This window comes from Sorex araneus, chromosome 1, assembly GCF_027595985.1.
Source record: "Sorex araneus isolate mSorAra2 chromosome 1, mSorAra2.pri, whole genome shotgun sequence".
NCBI lineage: Eukaryota > Metazoa > Chordata > Mammalia > Eulipotyphla > Soricidae > Sorex > Sorex araneus.
Genome location: NC_073302.1, coordinates 76,212,780 through 76,236,373, shown reverse-complemented (window position 1 = coordinate 76,236,373; position 23,594 = coordinate 76,212,780). Strand labels below are relative to the sequence as shown.

At 42.1% G+C, this 23,594-nt stretch overlaps 2 protein-coding genes across 2 annotated transcripts in view; one reads left to right on the top strand and one right to left on the bottom strand.

The window, feature by feature from the left end:
* C1H9orf85 (chromosome 1 C9orf85 homolog) overlaps window positions 1–15,383 on the bottom strand; it is a 51,612-nt gene extending 36,229 nt beyond the window's left edge. Inside the window, exon 1 of the mRNA XM_004600111.2 lies at window positions 14,931–15,383. Within this exon, the coding sequence (XP_004600168.2) occupies window positions 14,931–15,383 (453 nt within the window). The remainder of the gene's footprint in view (window positions 1–14,930) is intronic.
* Window positions 15,384–15,530: 147 nt separating this feature from the next.
* The window catches only part of ABHD17B (abhydrolase domain containing 17B, depalmitoylase), a 56,580-nt gene continuing 48,516 nt past the window's right edge, over window positions 15,531–23,594 (top strand). Inside the window, exon 1 of the mRNA XM_004600112.2 lies at window positions 15,531–16,124. The gene's annotated coding sequence lies outside the window, so the exon portion shown is untranslated. The remainder of the gene's footprint in view (window positions 16,125–23,594) is intronic.

Genomic DNA, 23,594 nt, shown 5'->3' with positions numbered 1-23,594 from the left:
GGTGCCAGGGATTGGACCAGGATCGGCTGTATGCAATGCAAGTGCTTTGATAACTGTACTATCTCTTTGACCCCAGTTATGATTATTACAGTTGAACCACCACTGGTTATGGGAGTGAGAAGTAAACAATGTGATGAAAGACACTGACATAATATCTTCTACTTAAAAAAAATCAACATCCACAGCTAATTGTATGTATTGCTTACTCACAACCACATTAGAAATACATTTTACAGATATGAAGAAACATATTCAAACAAGTTCTATTATTTTTGTTTGTTTGGGGACTGTACCTGGCAATGCTCAGGTTACTCCTGGTTCTGAGCTCAGGAATGAGTCCTGGCGATGCTTAGGGGACCTTATGAGATGCCGGGGATCAAACCTGGGTCGGCTCCGTGCAATGCCCTCCCCACTGCACTATCTCTCCAGCCCTCAAACAGGTTTTAATAGGCCACCTACAATTACATATCTACTGAGTAATTTGATAGGCCTCAAGACCACTGACTTCAAATTTCAGATTCTTCTCCACTATTCCATACTGCCTCTTTTTTAGAAATTAAAATTTGATAATTTTTTCAGGGGGTGGGTTTGGGGACAGACCTGGTGGTTGCTCGGGGGCAAACTCCTGGCTCTGCTCAGACGTGACTCTTGGTGCTGCTCAGAGACCATATGTAGTACCAGGGCTTCATCAGCCTGTTTTCTTTCTCCCTAGTCCTTACAATTTCTAACTGCACACCGAGAGTGCCACTCAGTAAAAGATTCCTCACCAATGACCAAGAAACCCTTGAAAGCATAGTATGACAGTTTGGACTATCAAACAGCTGAAACTGTCTGCAGAATAACTTCCAATCTGGTGAGAAAGGCTGTATCAGAAATCTCTATTGGGGTCTAGGTGAAATATTCATTCAAAAGGAGCTTTCCCAAAGTTTTATATTAAAAGACATCAGCCAACCTAATCATGAACAGGTTTGTAAGGGTTTATTTCACAGTGATTCAATAATAAAAAAAAAAACTACATAAATATAAAATAAAAAAAGACATCAGCTCCTCTGACATCCACCCCAGGCTGACAAGAGTGTTCAAAGGGCTGGAGCTCATGCTTTCATGCAGGAGATCTGGATTTGATATTGACCCCTGAACACTGCCAAGAGTGATCCCAAGCCAGGACTAACCTGAGGCACTGTCATGTTTGGCCCTTTCCTCAATTAAATAAATTTAAAAAATTTTATTTTATTTTATTTTATTTTTTATTTTTTTATTTTTTTGGTTTTTGGGTCACACCCGGCAATGCACAGGGGTTACTCCTGGCTCTTCACTCAGGAATTACCCCTGGTGGTGCTCAGGGGACCATATGGGATGCTGGGATTAGAACCCGGGTCGGCCGTGTGCAAGGCAAACGCCCTACCCGCTGTGCTATCGCTCCAGCCCCTTAAAAAATTTTAAAGGCATCACCTCCCCCAATCAAATTTAACCCTGGGCTTTTACCTACATGACTAAGGTCTATAACTCAAAAACAATCACACTGCTTTGCACAGAAACTATCAATTTTAGATTTCAACTTTCTTTTGATCATGAAAAAAATATTTATATCAGTTGTTTTTCTTATTTTCTTGGAGGGAGGGGTGCATCCAAGTGGTACTCAGGGAGCCCAGATATATACACTCTCTACTTTTCTTGTCCAAAGTGAGCTGGCAGTTCAATGCTCAGGCCTAAGGAATATTTCTGCACCAAAATAAAAGGAGATCCAGCTAAAGATGTGTCTACATCTTCTCAAGAAAGCTTGTACTTTACTTATCATCTGACTTCCTGCTTGGTGGTTTACAGTTCCTGGTTGTGCTCTTTTGCTTACTTGTGAAGTCCTCGAGTACTTGTGAAGTCCTCGAGTGATTTCACAGGCAAGGGATATGTCTGTACTTTGGTCAGGTGTCTAGACAGAAGCATGTTTAAGAGTTACTTATTTACATGGCTTATTATAAAGAGGCCCTTTTAGGTTTTGATAGAAAAATAATAGCAAACTAATTTTTGCTTGTTTGGGGGCCATATCTGGTGGTACTCAAGGTATACTCTTGGCTCTGTGCTCAAGGGCCACTCCTGGCAGGATTTAGGGGACTAAATGGGGTGTTGGGGAACGGACCTGGGTTGGCTGCTTACAAGGAAAGCACCTTACCTGCTGCACTATCATTGCTTCGGACCCAAAACTAAATAATTTTACACAAAAGATTGCTATCAGACATCTATAAACCACACACCTAATCTATAAAAAATTCTCCCTGCTATATCTTTGAACATTCCTGTGGTTAGGGGCCTGCATAATTATCTTCATTTTGTAGATGAGAAAACTTAGGTTCAGAGAATTAAGAGACATGCTTCAAGTCACAAGATTAAACAAGAGCAGCAGAGGCAGAAACCATAAAAAGATGGCTTTTAGTTTAGGACAGTCTATTAAAGTTTTAACTAGAAAGTGTTCTCTTACAACTTTCAGGGTGTTCTAAATACTAAATGGGGGGAAAAGCACAATTTCATGGAGTACTTACTTCAATGTGTACCATGCTTTGACTTGAATTCTAGTACTAGTACAAATAAGGCCAAACCTGCCAGCTTGCTCCTAAGGCAAAAATATCACATTGAATACATTTTTTATTCTAAAAAAATATTAGTTGTTTAAAGAGTACAAAGCAAAATTTCAAAGTTAGAAAAACTCATTACTAAGGAATGCCCTAAAAAAGACAAACTTTTGTATATCCTGTTCTGCACAAATTTTTAGTATACTGAGACCTTAAACAATATATTGATAACTAAACAGGTGAGCCATATAGGCCAACTATGTATAATTCAACTGGCATGCAAAAAAGCACTACAAGTAACAACTGTGTCATATCATGAGGCAACACACGTTTTGTATAAGCAGTCATCCAAACTTAGTCATAATTTAAGATCTTGTTCAACCAGTATGGTATGCCTCAAGTTAGTGATCTTAAAAGAGACAAACTATTCACCAATCATTGTTTAAGATGTATTAAACAAAAAAGAAAAATTTACTTCCTCCCAAGTGCATATTTTAGGAATATGTTTTGAACTTAGTCAAGCATAGTAACATATAATGTTCACTGACTAAATGATTTTATCTTTTAAAATAAATCAACATTGGAAGTCATTTACTTCAGGGCAGGCATACAAGGATAATCACCATATTGAAGCTAATTAACTTCTTCAAAGATAGCTGCCCTGTTCTGATCACACTAATATGTCTTAAGAATAAAGCAGTTGTTGACAATTGATTTAAGAGTCAAGTTATACCGGTAACCAAAAAATACTTGTGCCATGATTCTATGAAGTTCAGTATTCATGTTATTACCTTAGTTGAGAATACTGTCTCATATAAAAAGAGGAAAAAAGACAAGAATATAAAAAAGCTAAGAGATAAAGATGTTCGAATGAAGGATGCAAATCACCTTAGCAAAATACTATTGCACTTAATTTCTATATCTTTTTTAAGAATCTGGATTCATTCTATAATGCTTTTCATTTTATTCTCAGATCATCCTTGTGTGGGAAGAAGAAAGTGGTGTTGCCATTTATTGTTATTCTAATGTGAGAGGTGATATAACTTACCCCAAAGTGACTCACCCACACAGAGTCTGAAGACTACTCCAGTTGTGCCCTGGCTCTAAGTTTAGTATTCCAACATGTCAAATGATCAAATGTGTGACAGGTTACAATTAAGCATACATCATAGCCATCTCTCTGCTGTCTACAGAAACAATTCCAAAAAGTATGAGGTAGTTGGTATTCAACACTATGTTCAGCATCTCAAGGATTCAAAAGATTTGGGGTGTATAGTGCCATCCTCACTGGGGTTAAGATCTGATTGGAGAGTATAATTTCTTTGAGCCCCAATCCAATGGGTAAAAGCAAGAAAGTCATGTATCTCTACTTCGTATGGCAAATCTCAAAGGTATGCCACAGAATAGGGAAGACATTTTACAACCGGCCTCCACCCCCCTTCCTCCTCCTCCACCTCCTCTTCCTCTTCCTCTCTCCCTCCCTCCCTCCTTCATTTTTTGGTAACACCCAGCAGTACTCAGGGATCACTCCTGGCTAAGCCTGGGGTACAAAACGCAGTGCCAGGTTGAAGAATGAAACCAGGTTGGCTACATGCATGGCAAGTGCCTTAGTCACTGCACTATCTCTCCAGCCCTGTGGACTTACACATCATTGACCTGGGGAAACCACCCTTGGCGATGCAGTGCTTGGTGGAACACTGCAGTGTCAGACATTGAATCTGAAGCTCCCACACATAAATCATATGCCTCGGTCTTTGAGCCATCTCCCTGGAGCCCCTACATTCTTTTTAAGTTAAGGGCCATCCCCAGCAGAAGTGGACTAAGGAATGGGCAGAACTGCTCCTTGGCAATACCAATCCTTGGCAATCCACAGTGCAGGCAGTTTTTTGTTTATTTATTTATTTATTTATTTATTTATTTATTTATTTATTTATTTATTTATTTTGGTTTTTGGGTCACATCCGGCGATGCACAGGAGTTACTCCTGGCTCTTCACTCAGGAATTACTCCTGGTGGTGCTCAGGGGACCATATGGGATGCTGGGATTAGAACCCGAGTAGGCCGCGTACAAGGCAAACACCCTATCCGCTGTGCTATCGCTCCAGCCCCAAGTTTTTAATGCCTGAGCCAGGCCTGGCAGGGCTGGGAAGTGATGAATGGATAACTAGTATGAGGTGCCAAGGATTTAACTCATGGTCTCCTGCATGCTAGGCATGTGTTTTACATGTGAGTTATCTCTCACGTCCCATCACTGTTAATTTTAACTAACAAAGGAACATAAATTCTTGAAGGACTAGACTAAATTAGTAACACAGGCTAATTTCAAACAAAAGTGACTCTTTCATGTCCTTCTGTACTTCTAACACTTAAACAAGACATTAAACAAGAAGTGGGATTTATCCGTAAACAAAAGCAGAAGAGCTGGTGTGTGTAGACAGGCACATAGACCACTGTTTAAAGCCATTCAGGGGTGCAGTACTTGCTCATGTTGCATGTGAGACCTTGAGGAAGGTTCTGACACTGATTGCATGCATGCACATGTGTGCACGTGCACACACACTCACACACACTTTAATCAGTGAATAAGGGCTGGAGCGATAGTACAGTGGATAGGGGGTTTGCCTTGCACACAGCCGACCCAGATTCGATTCCCAGCACCCCATATGGTCCCCAGAGCACCTCCAGGAGTAATTCCTGAGTGTAAAGTCAGGAGCAACCCCTGTAACCCCTATGCATCACAGGGTATGACTCAAAAAAGGGAAAAAAAAAAGAATCAGTAAAAAAAAAGCCTTTTCTGAACTTTAGATCTGAACTATAGATCACCTGATAACAGACAAGAAATACGGTGGTTCAAATAACCACTTTCAGTGAAAGGTGAAACTTCATGTTTTTAATGTTAGATTAATTTGGGGAAAACAAAGATAAATTCATCTTTTCAGTCAGCTACTTGGAATTGCAAAACTTAATGAGATTTTATTGGTTTTTCTTACTGTGTAAAAGAAAGTCAACCTCAATAAAGGCATCCCAATTGGAGAGACAGATGAAAGGGACAGGGCACATGGTTTGTATGCTGGAGGTCCAGATTTAATCTTGGGAACCACATGATCCCCCAGTACTACCAGGAATAACCCCTGAACAAGCTGAGAATAGACCTTGAACACCACTGGGTGTGGCCAAAACCAAAGCAAAACAGATAAAAAGTTGTCCAAAGAAAATCCTTAAGATTAGAGTTAACTACTACAGTAAACCAGGGAATTTTAAATTTAAATTTACTAGGGTATAATTAACCTTGACACAATTTTATAGAGGCCAAAAAACTGCCATTCTCAACAGCAAAAAGATGCATCAGCAGCCCCTATGTGAAAGTAACCATAATATTTTTTTTTAAATATGGATGACAGGTGACATCCTAACTTTATTAAAATCTAGATTGAATGTTAAGTTATATAAACATTCAAGTTGATAGAAAACAAGTTACCACAGTGTCTTAGGATAAAAGCTTATGTATACTGTACAAACATTTACAAGTATATACTATGTCATCTATATTACACAAATTGATGACTTCAGTAGTATGAGTAATTTCCAGACAAACAAGTGAACCGCCTAGTGCTCAGGGCAGAACGTTTAATAATATATGAATCCTCAGAGTAAAGCAAATCATTAAAAAATTGCAAAGATATTTTTGCAATCTTTGTCTAGGAGAGGGGCTGAATAAAGACAAATGTATTAGGGCCAGAGAGGTAGTACAAGGGTTAAGACACATGCTGTGCAACAGCCAACCCTGTTCAATCCTGGCAGCAGATGGTCTCCCAAGCCAGCCTCGTGGCCTCCTGGGTAATCCTCAGCAGTGCAAGGTCTAGTCAGCACGACATGCTAGGGCCTTCACATTTAACTGCCAGCCTGACTGGCCAAGAATCACCAGGATTGGCTCCTGAAGCCCCAGAGCACTGTTTAAACAGTCCTTTTCCCCTCCCCCCCCACCGTCCTCACCAAAAGAACCCATATGTAAATCAACACAGATCTGTAATCAATAGTACAATGTCGATAGAAACTACTCAATTTTCACTGTTTCGTAACCCACATCCTACAACTTCTGCTAGATGTACATATTATACACCACATACAGTTCAAAGATGTTTGAAGCCCTATTCTCTAGAGGTGGTATTTATGCAAAAAAAGAAAAAAATGATATATCTATATACTAATAACCAATTGAAATGATCATCATATGTGTGTGAAGGGCAACCAATGCCACAAAGTTGCAGAGAGACATTCCAGAGAGATTAGCCAGGAAAGACATAAATAAGCGACCAGCATGTGAGCATGAGGTACATTGTAGTAAGACAAAGGGATGGGCTAGCATGATCTGAATGCCTAACTCGGGATGACTGGGAATGCCATGTGAGCATTCCCATCAGCCTTACTTACCCTCCACTGTACACTAAATCCACCAAGACCCTAACAAGTTAAGAAACTAGTCCAAAATTACACTGCCAAAAAACAGCACCTCTACCTAAATCTTCACCCTAAAATCAAAGACTCTCTACCATACCATGTTGCCACCCTCTTCAAAAAGCTACTGAAAATTCTGACCAAAAGTTTTAAAAATCCCATCTGAAATCTGGCAAAAAATGAGCAAAGGAGATAAACAAACAGAACTGACCAAAATAACATTTAAAGATATAAAGAAAGGTTGTAACAATGGCCAAAAAGCAAGATGATGGTAGAACTGATCCACACAATTGATTTGAAGGTGGGGAAGAGGGGTTTGAGAGGAAGGGGTATTAGGGTCCTTGGGAGAGGGAGGAAGGTACACTAGCAATGGGTGCGGTATTGGAGATATGTGCATAACAAACAGTTATTAATAGTATTGTAAACCATACAACTCAAAACTAAATTTAAAAAATAGTGAAACAATAATTAAATAACCGTATCAAAATCAATCCATATCTACTTAACCCGAGTGACAGCCTAAATTGAGAGTACAGGAATGGGGTTAACACAAATTGCCTCATCAAACACTGGGCATTCCTGATAATCTGAAACTCTAGGATTCCTGCTCAGAAGGAAATCAATAAATTAAATAGCAATAATGATGATAATATACATATGTTTTAAAAGAATAAACATCAAGTAGGTAGTAAATATCAACTCTGCTGCTTAGAACAAAGGCCAATCTGAAGTTCCAGATCTGGAAGGGATGAGCAGAAAGATGTCCTATAAAGGCCTGGGTTGAGTTAAAGAAGAAATGATTTTGGGAGAATGTTAAAGAAGCAAATGCTGCTGAATTGTTTGAGATGTAGAAAAATTTTGACAAGAGCGGTCTGGGTGGATTCATGGCTACAAAAAAGATAAGTGACAGGTGACAGTGCATGGCCCCTACCATTGCATGATATCCTGAGCCCCACCATCTTCCAATCAGGGGAATACTTCAGTCAAGGAGGTAGTTCAAGTGTAGAACTTTTGCAAGGCAAGTTTGAGGTCTGAATTCTTTCCTGCACACTACACAATAACATCAAGCATGACCTGGCCCAAGGTTCATATTTCCCAGCTAAGTAGTTCTGGGCATACTCTGGAAGTGTTAATGTGGAGACTGCTGTAACCACAGAAAGTATGTGAGGGGCTAGAGAGATAGTACAGGAGTTAAGGCACTTGCCTAGCATTCAGTAGATAGCAGATCAATTCCCAGCCCTGAGTATGGTCTTCTTCTGTCAGGAGCACTGTTGGGTATTGCCAAAACCCCAAAAATAAATTTTAAAAAGTATCTGTTAGGGATAGGACAATGTTAATAATAATGGATAGGTAAAGGTGCAAGTAAAGGTGCAAATCAATCAAAAGCTTTCTATAAAAAAAAGAAAAAAGAAATCGGATAGATATAGAAATAAGTATGGGTTGTATCTAAGGATGTTTTCTTTCTTATCTGTGGTTCTGTGGCCATACCTGGTGATGCTCAGGGTTTACTCCTGGATCTGTGCTTAGGGATGGCTCCTGAGGGGTTCAGGGAAACATACTGGGTCCGCTGCATGCAAAGTAAGCACTCTGCCTCTTATACTATCTCTCTGGCCCTTATTTATATTTTGGACTGGGGATGACATCCTGCAATGCCCAGGGGTCACTCCTGGTACTGCTTGAGGGACCATATTTGGTTTGAACCAGGACAGAACCAAGGTGAATGAAAAGGAAGTATTTTAACTTGTGCCCTATGTCTCCAGTTCCAGAACTTTTAAAAAGAGATAAGCCATTAGGGCAAGAATGGTGATGCAAGAGAACATGGATGACAACTGAGAGAATTAAAGGCTTTAAGCCATTGGTAAGCTGAGGGAATGAGCTCCGGGGCACAGAGGGAGACAGGTACTGTATTCAGTGAACAGGAAGCAGGAGAGAATGTGCACTGAGGCAGGTTGTTTGGTTGATATGCTGGTGGAGTGAAAGAAAGCTGGATCTGGGGTAGAGAGATAATACAAGGGTTAAGGCTCTTGCCCTCTTACCCCACTGATCCTGGCTTGACCCCTGGCACTGCATGATACCCTGAGCCCCACCATTTTATAATCAAGGGATTACTGTAGTAACAGACCAGAAATGAGGACCTAGGGGTTGGAGAGAGAGTACAATGGATAGGGTGCTTGTCTTATATGTAACTGACCCAAGTTCAATCCAGGACACCATGTATGGTCCCCTGAACAACTTCAGAAGTGACCTCTCAATACACTGCCAGGAGTAAGCCCTAAGCACTGCTGGGTGTGGCCTTCCTGCCCCCTACGTACACACCCCAACTCCCTCCAAAAAAAAAAAAAAAGGAATCTGGATCTGAGCAGGTTAAGAATTCTATCAGACAAGTATCAGACAGGAAAAGAATAAGGTAGTTGACATATGTACAAAATAGCATTTTAACAGATATGATAAGGATTTGAAATTAGATAAAGGTGGAAAGAACAAATGAGAAGAGCAAAAAGTGGAAAATTTAACAGACAGAAGCATCTATTAAATGGAACTTTTAAAAAATTGATTGGGGCCAGAGTGATAGTACAGTGGGTAAGGGACTTGTCTTGTACATAGTGGACCAGGGTTAGATCCCCAGCATCCCATATGGTCCCCTGAGCATCCCCAGGAGAAATTCCTGAGTGCAGAGCCAGGAGTAGTCCCTGACCATTTTATATATATATATATATATATATATATATATATATATACATATATATATATGTATATATGTGTGTGTGTGTATATATATACACATATATGGAATAGCAGATGTTGGCTAGATCAGCCATGTGAATGAAGCAATCACGTAAGTATGATGACAGGTAGCATGGGAATACAGTGAGTGAGCCAGGTACTCATAAGGAGATGTATAACCATGAGGTGAGTACAGGTGTGGAGCAGATAACTGTATGATGGCATAAAACCAAGGTTTCTGAATGAGGGAAACACAAACTGAGGCACCATGACAAAGAGTTCTAAACTTGATTGTGACATAAAGAATAAAACAAAACAAAAAAAAAACTTTGCTGCTTAAGGACTGCAGGGGAACATAGTTCCCAAATAAATTCTCAGATATGACAAGAAAAAGAAAAAAATCTGTTTGCAGTACTATGTCTTCATAGGATCATGATAAACTACAAATTACAGGTGGCATATTAAAAGGAGTGGAGAAGGTAACAGTGAAAAATTGGGGGCTGCCTCAGGGAAGGAGATTAAGAAAGCCAAATGAGGAAGAGACTTGCCAGTAATAATGGCTAATCTGAGAATCTGGGACACTGAAAGTCCAACCAAAAGAACAAACACTTCAGGGCCAGAGATAATAGAGTATCTAAGGCTCTGTCTTGCATGTGGCTGACCCTGGTTGGAATACCCAGCACTCCATATGGTTCTCTAAGCACTGCCAGGGGTCACTAAGAATGACCTCTGGGCATACTGTTCTGCAGTATCTTTCCCCAAAAGCCCTTTCTTCCTAAGATAGCAACTAAATACTAATGATAGTTTCCTTCATGAAGGCGGCTTTGCTTTGCACACATCAGACAAGTTCAGAAAAGGAATGCATGTATAATTCATTCAATATATCTAACTGCTATATGGCTTTTAAGTGCTAAGAAAAATCTTGGAATGGAATCTCAGGCATGTGAGCTATCTCTTTACCCCTCTCTTTACTTCATTACTTCATTTCTTCATTTCACAAAAGTCAACGGTGAGAAAACACACTTGGAAGGATGGCATGAGAGGGCATCAGGGCTGTTCTGAGGACAAGCAGGAGCGTCTGTACACCTGCTGTGATCTCACTAGAACACATGTGCAGGTGTGGAAAGAGTCCTCCAGCTTAAAATAACAAATGCTGCTACAGCAGCCTGGAACTCTCAGCCCTGAGGTTCTGTGTCCAACTGCGCCACTCCCTACCAGTGTTTCTTGAAATGGAAAATGACCCATTTGGGGAGGAGAGAACATAAATTATGACTTTCCCTCTCTCCGGTGAAACAAACAGAGAATATCAGAGAATAGTTTATTTCCAATTATGTTCTTTAACTTTCTGTTGAAATAAGTGTTGACAATTACACACTTTTCGTAATTCAATGGGAATACCCTACCACTTAGCAGGAGTAGTATAGTAGATGCCATCAAGACAAATTTATTTCAGTCACCAATGAAAATACAGGAATGGTATAGAAAAAAACAGTTACACTTGAATGGGCCTCAATATTAAGAAACATGTGTTAACATTTCAAGTGATATCATTTTGAGAATGTCGGTAAATTGGGAATTATCCCCAAATATGGATGAAATTATTTTTCATGTGAAACCAAGAGAAAGTAAAAGATAAATAATAATAGAGGAAATATCTGAAAATACTACAAAACTTAAGTTTGATCTTTCTTATATGTGGGATAAAAAGAACAGAGCAAGGGACTAATAAATAGCCAAAGACAACAAAATCTGAGAGTTGGTTCCCAGAATTGAGTTTACCCAGTGGGAGGGGTGCTCGGAATACTGTTGGTGGGAAGCAGACACTCTGCTGGTAGGCTGTGTTGAAACTTGTATGTTTGAAACTCTATCGATAACAGTATTGAAAATCATCCTGCCTCAATAAAAATCAGGGAGGAAAAAAAGAAAAAACTTAACTACCATTATTATTTTAGGGCTGGAGCGATAGCACAGCAGTTGGGCGTTCGCCTTTCACTTGGCCAACCAGAGTTCGATTCCTCCGCTCCTCTCGGAGAGCCCGGCAAGCTATCGAGAGTATTGAGCCCCGCGGGGCAGAGCCTGGCAGCTACCCCTGCGTATTGAATATGCCAAAAACAGTAACAGTAAGTCTCTCAATGAGAGACGTTACTGGTGTCCGCTCGAACAAATCAATGAGCAACGGGATGACAGTGACAGGGTAGGATGAGGGGAGTTGGGCCTCCTTGACTATGCTCAGGAATTAATCCTGGCTCTGTGTTAAGGGATCACTCTTCACAGGGCTTGGGTTTAGGGAACCATACATATGAGATGCTGCAAATTGAATCTGGGTGGGCCACATGTAAGGCAATTAAGTCCCTTACTCTGGACTCCTGTGTTATCTCTCCGGCCCAAGTGTAAATATTCTTATGTATACCATGATGTCCAGCAAACTAGAGGCTCAAGTTACATCACCTTGTCAATTGAAAAAGTACCATTAAATTTATTTTTTTTTTTGGAGAGGGTGAGGGGTTCACAACCAGTGACACTTTGGGCTTACTTCTAGTTCTGTGGTTAGGGATCACTTTTGGTAGACTTGGGGGACCATATGAAGTGCCAGGGATCAAACCTGGACTGGTAAATAAATACCTTACCAAATGTATGACGACTCCGACCCCATTATGTTTTATAGTAAATAAATGAGGGGTTGGAGGGAGATAGTTAACATAAACCCATTTAATAGACAGCATTGTTAAAATATAGCAGAGTACAGCCCAGGAAAAGTTCCAAATGTTGGATAAAAGATCAAAGGAAGTCCCATGTGATCTCTTGAGTACCTGAGATGGTTAACTTGAAATCATAGTCAATTATATATCTGTCCAACTACCCATTTGTTCTATGGCCACCTACTTGTTTAACCCTTCACTGCTGACACCCATTGATTGAGAAACAAAATATTCCCATGACTGCCACTTCATTACTCACACCAAAATTATTCACACAAGTTAACATCTGTTTCCTTGTGGGAATGGGTGCTTTCCCTAGAAAAACTTCTCGATGAAACATCTGTCATGATCCTATTTGAATTTCAATAAAGTTCTGACAAACTGGGGCTGGGGAAGTAGAACAGCCTGCAGGATGCTTGCCTTGCTAGTGGCTGACACGGGTCTGATCTCCAAGCACAGTAAGGAGTGATCCCTGAAAATAAAGTCAGGAGTAAGCCCTGAGCACTGCCGAGTGTGGCCCCAAAAACAAACAAACAAAACAAAAAAGTTCTGACAAACAGCTTGGTGGAGGAGGAAGAGAGAAATGTCATGCAAAACTTCAAAGAATGAGTTTCAAGTAGTGAATGGCTACTGCATCTTTTCAAAGACATTTACAAAATCTGAATTTTTTTTTAAGAGGGGAGGGCTTGGGCCACCCTAAGTGATGTTCAAGAGCTAATCCTGGCTTAGTGCTCAGGGGACCATATGCTGTGCTGGGGATCAAACCAGGGCAGAACAGCATGCAATGCTCTAGCTCCCATATTATCTCTCCAGCCTCCAACCATGCATTTCCTATGAACCCTTCCATGAAAACAGGTAAAACAACTGGCAGGGGTAAAGTATAAAGATAGGGTAAAATACTTTGGACATGTTGGCCTTAGAGAACTGCAGGTAACTGGTTCAATAACTTGCTATGAAGACTGCCAATGATTAGTTATTCATTATATAAACAAGCAGCCTAATATTCCTTCTTTAGCAAAATATTTCTAGTTGTTTTTGTCAGAACTTCCAATAAAAAGGTGGCAATAGTACCAACAAATGAGATTTCTCCTGTTTCAAAAGTGGCAAAACTGGAACTGAAAAGACAGTACAGCAGGTATGGTACTTGCCTTGCACACGCAGACCCAGGTTCTATCCCAAGCATCCCATGTGGTCCCCAGAGCACCTCCATGAGTACCTCAGAGCCAGGAACAACCACTGGGCATCACCAGGTATGGCCCCAAAACAAAAAAGTGCCAAAGTGACTTAAACTTTTTCCTTTTTTTTGCTTTTTGGGTCACACCCGGCGATGCTCAGGAGTTACTCCTGGCTTTGCACTCAGGAATTACTCCTGGCTGTGCTCCGGGGACCATATGGGATGCTGGGACTAGAACCAGGGTAGGTCACGTGCAAGGCAAACGCCCTACCCGCTGTGCTATCGCTGCAGTCCCAAGTGACTGAACTTAAGACCCAAGAACACATCCAAGATCATACTGAGCTGAATGTTAGATAGCATCAATAAAATGCACAAGGAAATGCTCAAGACTAAGAAGAAATACCACAGCAAGAAGTGCAAACTCAAAAGATTTGCGCTTAAAAGTGCAAGTGCAATGAGCTACACTGGAGCTAGTAGTTACTAAAAGTGATTTTTATCATTCTATGAAAGACACAATTGCGAAGACAATATTGCAAAAGTTTTGCAAAGACATGAGAGTAAGAAAACAGGATAGACACAGACATATATTTGAAATAGCACGGCCTTTTTATTCAGGTTAAACAATAATAAAGGTACGGACTTGGGAAAGTTTTTCCACACCTGGTAAATTTTAACTCCAGCTTACGTGCATATCAGATTTATCTGATGTGACTGTAGCCCCCATGACGTCTTTGCTTCAACTATCTCCCTACAGTCACGAGAGTAGGCGGCGATTGTAACAGCAATTGTAGATGCTATATGAAACTTAAGAGCTACTATCCTCCCACTTTTACAAAATTACCGCCAAAGCAAAATGACTTATAACCAAAAAGGCAGGTTTACATGAATCAAACCTGATCCTGCAATCTTTAATTAAACAGAAACTTCAGTCCTGATGAAGCCAACAAACCAAGGAGTTTGTGTTTTAAAAAGAAATAGTAATTGCATAAATCTGGCACAGAATTTGAAAGACGTCTGTGTCCCGCTCCTAGTTTTCCTATGGCAAAATGTGGGATCCGGATGGGGAGCGCACATGACTCGATTTATCCATTTGAATGTTGGCAGAGGGTCCCTTTCACGCTCTTAACGACAAGACACACACATCCAGGTCAAAGACAGGGCGTGGGAATATCATTTTAGAGAGGGCTGCGCCTCGGCCAAGACTAACTCCAGGCTCCGGTCCACACTCGCCCTCGCCTACTCCTCGTTTCCTTTTCCCGTGCAGTGAACCATTCCTTCCTGGAGTCAGCGTGAGTTCAACAGGCAGATTCCTACCTTGGTCTGAATACTCTTATCAAACTTGTCATTTTTGAAGCTAAACGTGTTCTGGTGCTTCTGGGGCCGGCAACGCGCCACGTTCCCTTTCTGGGAGCTCATCGCCGCCACCAGAAGACACTCGCAGTCTAGATGAGTCAAACGCCAGGCGTCCCGAGACCCGGCATTCACCCCCACGGAGCTGGAGCTAAGCGTCCTTGACCCGGAAGAAACTTCACCAGCCTTTCCGACCCCGCCCCCGCCGGCCCACGTGACTCGCTGCGGCGGGCCAAGGACCCTTCGGCCGGCGCGGCTCTTCCACGCGGCCGGGTCTCGACCCCTCCCCCTCCGCGCAGCCTCTCTCTTTTCCCTCAGCGGGGCGTCGAGGTCCCGCTTTCTTCGAAGCGAGAATTTCCCCAACGGCCAGAACGTGGCGGTCCATCTCGGCGAAGGGGCGGGGTACCTCGCTTCCATTGGCTCTTCTTTTCCGCAGTCCCCGCCTCCTGCTGACGGCGCTCAGCCTTTCCCGGAGCCCGCTCCGCTGGACGCCTTCTGATTGGTGGAAGTCGGCTAAACTGGGAGGTGTCCCTCCCCTCAGCCAGCGCGCAGGCTGGAGCCCGGGTCAGCTCGGGGACTTACGTCCAGTCAGTGACCAACTCCTGGGTTAGCGAACTCCGGGCTCGCCCCTCGACACCCTCTCCGCCTCCATCCCGCCACGAGAGCGAGCCCCGCAGGTGGCAGGCAGAGGAGGAGTCCAGCCAGGAGGATTAAAGAGAAGAAAGACCTGGCAAGGGTCTCGTTGGCGTCTGCGGTGCCAGAAAGGGAGGTGGCAGCGGCGGTGGCTGCGACCACGGCCGCGCGGGACCTGAGGCCCGAGAGCAGCCGACCCCAGCGGCGGCCACAGCCGCTCCAGCGCCCGGCGCCGGAGCCGTTAGTCAGCAGAACGCGAGCTGTGGTGGCGGAGCAGGGCCGGGGCGAGGCGAGAGCCGGGAGCGCGCGCCAGCCCCTCTGGGCGCCTCTGTCCTTTCTCCTGCCGGCGCCGCCGGGGGCTGCAGCCCTCGTCCCCGCCGCGGCCGGTCCCGCCCGCAGGTCGGGAGAGTCCACCGGCGGCGGTGGCCGCGCGGCTCGCCCCTCGTCGAGGACGACGCGGCGGCCGACATTCTCCCTGTGCCCTTTTGTGCCTCACGCCTCGACCGCGGGGCCCCTCCGGTGCAGGTGCGTGAGTCGGCGCGAGGCCGGGGCGCGGCGGCGGGGTCCGGGGAGGGGGCGCTAGGCCGGGAGCCGCAGCGCGGGAGGGACGGGCCCGAGACTGGTGGGGGGAGGGGAGAGGGAGGCGTCTTTGTTGTTGGCGACCGGGATCCCTCTCGGCGCCCGGGGAAGGCGAGAAGCCACTCGCGATCGGGTCGGTGTCTTTGGCGAGCGATCGCCCGGCGGTTCGTGAAAGAGCCGGATGTGAAGGCTCCCGCGGTCTCCTGAGGTCGGGGGCGTCGGGGGCCGGGGAGGGGGGTCTCGGGTCGCTCTTGTGGCTTTTGCACCGCGCTGGACCCAGACCCGGGCTGGGGTGCACCTCCCCCGCCGTGCCTCCTTCTGGGAGCTCTGCGATGCCTGCGAGCGTTCTCCGGAATGCCCTCGTGTGCCAGCCTCGATCTGAGATGAAATCTGCACCGTGCGTGCTGGTTTGTGTATTCCGGTCGGGCCGTGCTCGGCTTCTTTTTGTCTGGCTGCTGAGACTTGAACCTCAACCTGTTTTCCCGCGGTAGGGAAGCTTTATCCGGGATGGTTCTCCCGGTAGAAAATTAGATTATTTTCTACCCCCACTCTCCCACCCCACCCACGGTTGGATTTTTTAAAAACACACAGTAAAGTTCTATCAAGTTGGATTGTACCGCTCTGAAGACCTAGGAGTTCGATTCCCGGCTTCTTGGGAAAAGACGTGGTTTGGGCTTGATCCCTGGTGAGAAGTCTGCCAATCCCGGGGGTCGGGCGCGGGGGGGGGGGCATGGGGGGGCTGTGTGTGTGTGTGTGTGTGTGTGTGTGTGTGTGTAGTCTGCCAATCCCAGGGTGTGCGTGCGTGCGTGTGTGTGTGTGTGTGTGTGTGTTTCAAAGATGCTCTCAGTTTTTGCATTTTAAGCAAAATAATACATAACAGTACAAAAAGGGAGACCTTTAGATTTTAGCTGCTTATGAAAAGCTATTTCTATTATATAATATATGATTCACAGTATGATTTATTGATCTTCTTAAAGGCTCCAATAAGAATTTTCAGGATCTGTGTTAGCGTTTGAAACGAATGAATCTGAACATGTCATCTGTTTACATGAGCTGGGAAACCATAAGAAAATGAGATTTTTTCCATGAAGAATTTGTTTATATGTATATGATAAGTTGATTTGGCTGACATCTAATGTCTTATCATAGACAATAATTTTGCTAATTATCATAATCACCATTCTTCTAATTTGTCCTGCCCCACTCTGCTTGTTGGTGAAGTTTTATTTTGAAGGTAGGAGAGGTAGAATGGTTCACAACTAGTTCTCTTTCAACTAATCAAAGAAAATCCGGTAGTGAATAGCACCTTTGCCCTTATTTTGACTTTTACTCTAGTATTAATAAGGTTAAATGGCAAGGATTGGGTTGGATTTTTAGCTGGCTAGGCTGTTTAATTTTGTTCCTTGCTGTGTACACTGTAGTTAAGTGGCTTGTTTTGTTGAGTATCTGCCCATTTTGAATGAAGTTTATATGAAACGTCATCTAAAAAAGAATTTTCTATTATCTGTGACAAGCAAAATCACCATGAAGCATCATGGCAAAATAATGTTTTTGGTAGCTTAATGAACGCACAAGAGTTAGGCAATTAGTGTCTGTTCCAAGTTCTGTCACTGAATTGTTCTACAACTCCAGGCAAACTAACCCACATCTGAGTCAGTTTCTCCATCTGTAATACAGGGCTAATAAAATATGCCACCTGCTCACTTTATAGAAAGGCCAGTGAGAGTCAACAGTTATTCTGCTTATGGGACATTTTCTTAATTATAAGTAATTTTTAGTGCAATTCTCTTGTAATAATATTACAAATTTCAGTGCCTTAGTGAAGAATTGACTAAAGAAAACAATGGGAAATTGATAGCCCATAGGATTTGATAAACTTCAGCTTTTAGTGTTTTGATCATGGTTGAATTTCTACAATCAATAATGGCAGTTGGATAGAGTGACAGATTACTTTGATTGATTTTATTTATTTTTTATTTTTTGATTTGGTTTTGGGGGGCTATTCCTGGGAGTGCTCCTAGGACTGATTAAACTCAGGTCACCTATATGGAGAACATGTGCTCTACCCTTTGAGCTATCTCTGTAGACACTTGATTGTTTCCTTACAGGAAGCTTTCATTTGTAATACATTCAAGGGTTTGCTCTTAATTCCCAGAAACTGCTCCTATATTTACTACCCTGTAAAACCTTCTCACATGCTTTGTCTTATTTGCCTCTCAAAGGAGCTTTGTGAGTTGGAGAGGGAAACTTATGTCCTAAGTCACTTTTCAGATGAAATAAGGACAGTCCGGAGAAGTGTCTTTTGATATCTGGTCCTGAATCCTTTGCTTTTAAATAGTATTCTTAAAATAGTTACATAGTCCAAGGCAGATTTTGCTATTGTGGTTGAAATAAGAAAAAATGCAGCACTGTAAATCTTGGCAACATACACTATATCGAATATTCATGTACTATGATCTGCTGAAGAAATAAAACTATAAAATAGTTTCCTCAGTACTTTGTTGCCTCATAAGACCTATTTGCTCTATCCAGTTACCCCATCACTACCCCAAAATTGACATATATCCTTCCTAGTCTTGTGTTTATGAGCATCGTATAGTTTTGCTTTGTTGGAAGGCCCTTTAAATAATTTTTTTTTATTTATAGCTTGCTTTCTTTCAACTTGCCAAAATTTGTTTATGTTTATACAGGTAGCTAAGTTTATTTTTACTACTGCATAGTGTGTCGTTATATGGCTGTTGTCAGGTATCAGCTGATCATATTAGTTGTTGCCAATTGTTTGCATGTTTGAAAAGTGTTGTGGAATTAGTCTTGTATCTGTTTACTTTGAAGGTGTGCAGGCTTTTTCTGGGTCTAGTTTTTTTGTTTGTTTTGGGACCATACCCAGTGATGATAAGGGATCACTGCTGATAGTGCATGGAGGAAGATACTCTAAATTGGTGTTAGAGATCCAACTGCATGCAAGGCAAGTGCCTTAGTCCCAGTACTAATCTCTGTTCCCTAGGGTCTAATTTCTTAACCTGTGTGTGGGTGTCAGTTAGGTAACTGAATATGGAGTGGGGGTACGGAGTGTTGCAAAAGTTTGTTTTAAAGTAAATTTGACTTAGTTTTATTCAGTAAATATTTTATTTGTGCATCTTTTTTTCCATACTCAAGATCAGTAACAATTTTCAGTCAAAAAGAGGTCAGGAGTGGAAAAAGTTGAGGAAATCCTGCCCTAGGATAGTGATTCTAGATCCTGTTACCAGATGTACTTTACAACTTCTCTCAGTGTCCCAAAATTGCCCTGAAATGGAGTTGATGTTTGTTAACTTACATTCATATATTAAAGAAAGTAATGGTTGTACTCAAGTAATAAATAAGTCATTTATAATACTGCTTGACTCAACCACACTATCTTACAGGATAGTATTACCAAGTTTTATAGTTGACCAGCAACATCAAAATTCTGAGTGCTATTAGAAACCAGAACCTTAGAGCTTCAATTTTATTTTATTTTATTTTATTTTATTTATTTATTGTTTTGGAGCCACACCTAAAAGTACTTAGGGCTTATTCCTGGGTCTGTGCTCAGAGGTTGTTCCTAGCTGTCTCTCTGGCCTTGTCTTGGTATTCTTTTTCTTTGCTCTTTTGGTTTTGGGCCACACCTGGCTGTGCTCAGAGATATTCCTGGCAATACTTACGGCACCATATGTAGTTCTGGGCGCCGAACCTCGGTTGGCTGCATGTAAGGCAAGTACCTTACCCGCTCTTCTACCTCTTATCCCTAGTGTGATAGTTCTTCTATGTTGTTTGAGAGGCCAAGCCCAGTGATGCTCAGAGGCTAGTCCTGACTCTGCACTCAAGGAATCACTCCTGGCAGTGCCCCCTGGGATCATATGGGATGTTGAGGATCAAATTCAGATGGGCTGCATGCAAAGTGAGAGCCTTACCCACTGTGCTATTTCCCCAGCTTCTTGAGGCTCAATTTTAATCAGATTCACATGTGCAGGGCCAGGTATATAGCACAGTGGGTAAGGTGCTTGCCTTGCACATGACCAACTAGGCTTAATTCCTGGCACTGCATATAGTCCCCTGAGAACTACCAGGAGTGATTCCTGAGCATTAGTCAGGACTAAACCCTAAGCACCAGATGTGGGCCAAAAAAACAGACTGCCCTGAACCCCCAAGAAACAAACCAAAAAAAAAAAAATCACAAATGCTCATTTTAAATCTAAGAGCAGTCCTGGAAGAGATGGTAGTCATGCCTTGCACCATTGAGTAGTAGTGCAGCTGCTAATGCAGATGAAAACAGGTGTTGATAAGGTCATTCAAATATGTATGGTACCATTGTTGGTGAGGCATCATTTTTCTAAATATATATTACTAGTAAGGTTTAAAAGTAAAAATGCATTCTTCTCTCTTTACAGTGATTGGTATTTATTATAAAAAATTTTACTGATTTTTTTTATCATTATATTCGTGTGCAAGTTATAGTCATATTCTAAGCTTACAGTGTTACAGTACTGCACCCACCACCAGAGTGCTAATGTTTCTCCACCACTGTATCTTTGTCCTTTTTTCTCTCTCTCTCTCTCTTTCCACTTTGGCTTCCTCAGGTATTAGCATTATCTCTGGGTTTTCATTCACCATGGTCTATCCCCTGGCCTTGTTTCTTTATACTCCACACATGAATGAGATGATCTGGTATTTATTTGTTTTATTGCTTCTTATTTAATTCATTGAATATAATGCTCTTTGATTCTATCCAAGTGGTAGCAAAGTGCCATATTTGGTCTTGTCTCATATCTGAATAGTATTCCATTATGTATATATGCCACAAGTGCATTGCCCACTCATTTGTTGTTGTACACTTGGATTGTTTCCAGATCTTGATTCTTGTTAATAGCACTTGCAGTGAACATAGGTATGTTTATATCTTTTCAAGTTAATGTTTTTGTGTTCTTTGGATAAATGCCCAGGAGCAGAGTCATTGGGTCATATGGAAGTTCTGTTTAATTTTTTGAGACGTTTCCATACTGTTTTCCGTAGAGGCAGAACCAGACAGCAGTCATACCAGTGTAAGGGTTCCTTTTTACTACATCCCAGTCAGGACTGACTGTTCCCCAACTTTTTAGTATGCTCATGTGAGACTTGTATTCATTTCACTGTTTTGATGTGCATTTCCCTTATAACTGGTCACAGTGAACATTTTCTATATGCCTGGCCATCTGTATGCCCCCCATGAGGAAGTTTTCACATAGGCTTCCCTTTTTGTGATGGGGCTGCTCAACTTTGTGAGTGCTTTATATTGTGTATTAGCCATATAGATGATATGCTAATATTTTTCCACATTCAGTGAGTATGTTGATTTTTAGACATAGTTTCACAGGAAAGAAATTTTCCAGTTTGATGTAGTCTCATTTGTGTATTTAGTCTTATTTGTTGTATTTAGTTGGGGCCTGTTGTTGCTACCTCTGTTAGTACTGGGGGACAGTATGGTGCTGGGACTAGACATGAGGTCTCCCCATGTTCTCTAGCCCTTTGACCCATCTCCCCTAATTTATTTTCTCTTTTTATCTTGCCATTTGGAGCAAATCAAGACTCCTGTAAGGTCAGCATCAATGCCTATATTTTCCTCAGTGTACTATATAGACTTGGGTCTAATCTTGAGGCATCTAAGCTGTTTTGAATGGACTTTTGTTTATGGTTTGAGATAGAGGTCCATTTTCATTTGTTTTGAATGTGACTACCCACATCCCACACCATTTGTTGTAGAGGCTTTCCATGCTTATCGGAATGCATCTGCTTTGTTGTAACTGTTCATATATCTGAGAATTAACCTCTGGACTCTCAGTTCTGTTCCATTTGGCCTGAGTGAATGCATTCTTAAAAGCCTTCATTTGTACTGAAATATACTTTGTTGATAAATCTATTTGTAAAATATCTGACCTTATTTTTCCGTGCTAGTTTCGTAAAGGAGTACCTTCAGAAGTATCGGGACATGGGACATTATCTTTGTATACCAGGAGTGTGGGGAGCAGCTATTCAATAGATCCTTCCCCTGCTGCCCAGCCCCCATTGTTTATAAAAACTAGAAAGCTTGCCCTAGGATGGATATCTAGCAATAAATGGCTAGAGCACTGGGTCTGAGCAACTTTATTAAATATTTTGTCTCAAATAGTTTTCAGTAATTAGTGGTAGAGAACATATTGAATAAAAACTTTCTAGTTTTGTATTTACTTATATTTCTTTCTTTTTTTTTAACCTCCCAGTGTTCAGGGGGTCACTCTTTAGTAGTAGTAGTAGTAATAGTAGTAGTAGTAGTAGTAGTAGTAGTAGTGGTGGTGGTAGTGAATCACCATGAGGCACAGTTACATACTTATAAATTTTCGTGTTTGCGTTTCAGTCATACAGTGATCGAGTACTAATCCCTCCACCAGTGCCCATTCTCCACCACCAGTGATCCCAGGAGCCCTCCCACCAACCCATCCCATATATCCCTACCCCACCCAGCCTCTGTGGCAGGGCATTCCCTTTTGTTATCTCTCTCCTTTTGGATGTTGTGATCTTTGTGAGATGTGTTGAGTGGCCATCATGTTTGGTCTGTAGTCTATTTTCAGATCGTATCTCCCAGCACGAGTGGGTCCTCCCGACACCCTTTACTTGGTGTTCTTTTCTCTATCTGAGCTGCCTTTTCCCCCAGCATGTGAGGCCCGCTTCCAAGAAGTGGGGCAAGCCTCCTGGACATTATCTCTACCATTTGGGGGGTGTTAGTCTTCTATTCTGTTACTTTATATTCCATAGATGAGTGCAGTCTTTCTATGTTTGTCCTTCTCTTTCTGACTCATTTCACTTAACATGATACTCTCCATGTTGATCCACTTATATGCAGATTTCATGATTTCATCTTTTTTTAACAGCTCCATAATGTTCCATTGTGTAGATATACCAATAAATGTACCAAAGCTTCTTTAACCAGTCATCTGTTCTTGGGCACTCGGGTTTTTTCCAGATTTTGGCTATTGTAAAGTGCAGCAATGAACATACAAGTCAGATGTCATTTTTACTATTTTGCCTCTCCAGAATATATTCTCAGGGGGTCACTCTTGATGGTTCTTGATGAATGGTTGTGCCTTTCAGTGCTCCAGAATCAAACCCAGAAGCCTGTACTATTTTCTGCCCCCACACTTTCCGTATACTTTAAATTTGTTGAGATTTGCCACTCTGAGGAGTATGAAATGTTGTCACATGTCACATGTCACTCTGTAGTTAGTCCAGTAGTTGAGAACACTGATTTATGTTATATTCTGGATAACAGTATTTGTTGCTGTTTCACAAATACCTTCTTGTAGACTTTTTTTAAAAAAAAATTATTAACTTTAATGTCAGTTTTATCATCCTTTTATGATGGTGCTTTTTCCTTCTCTATCCTGA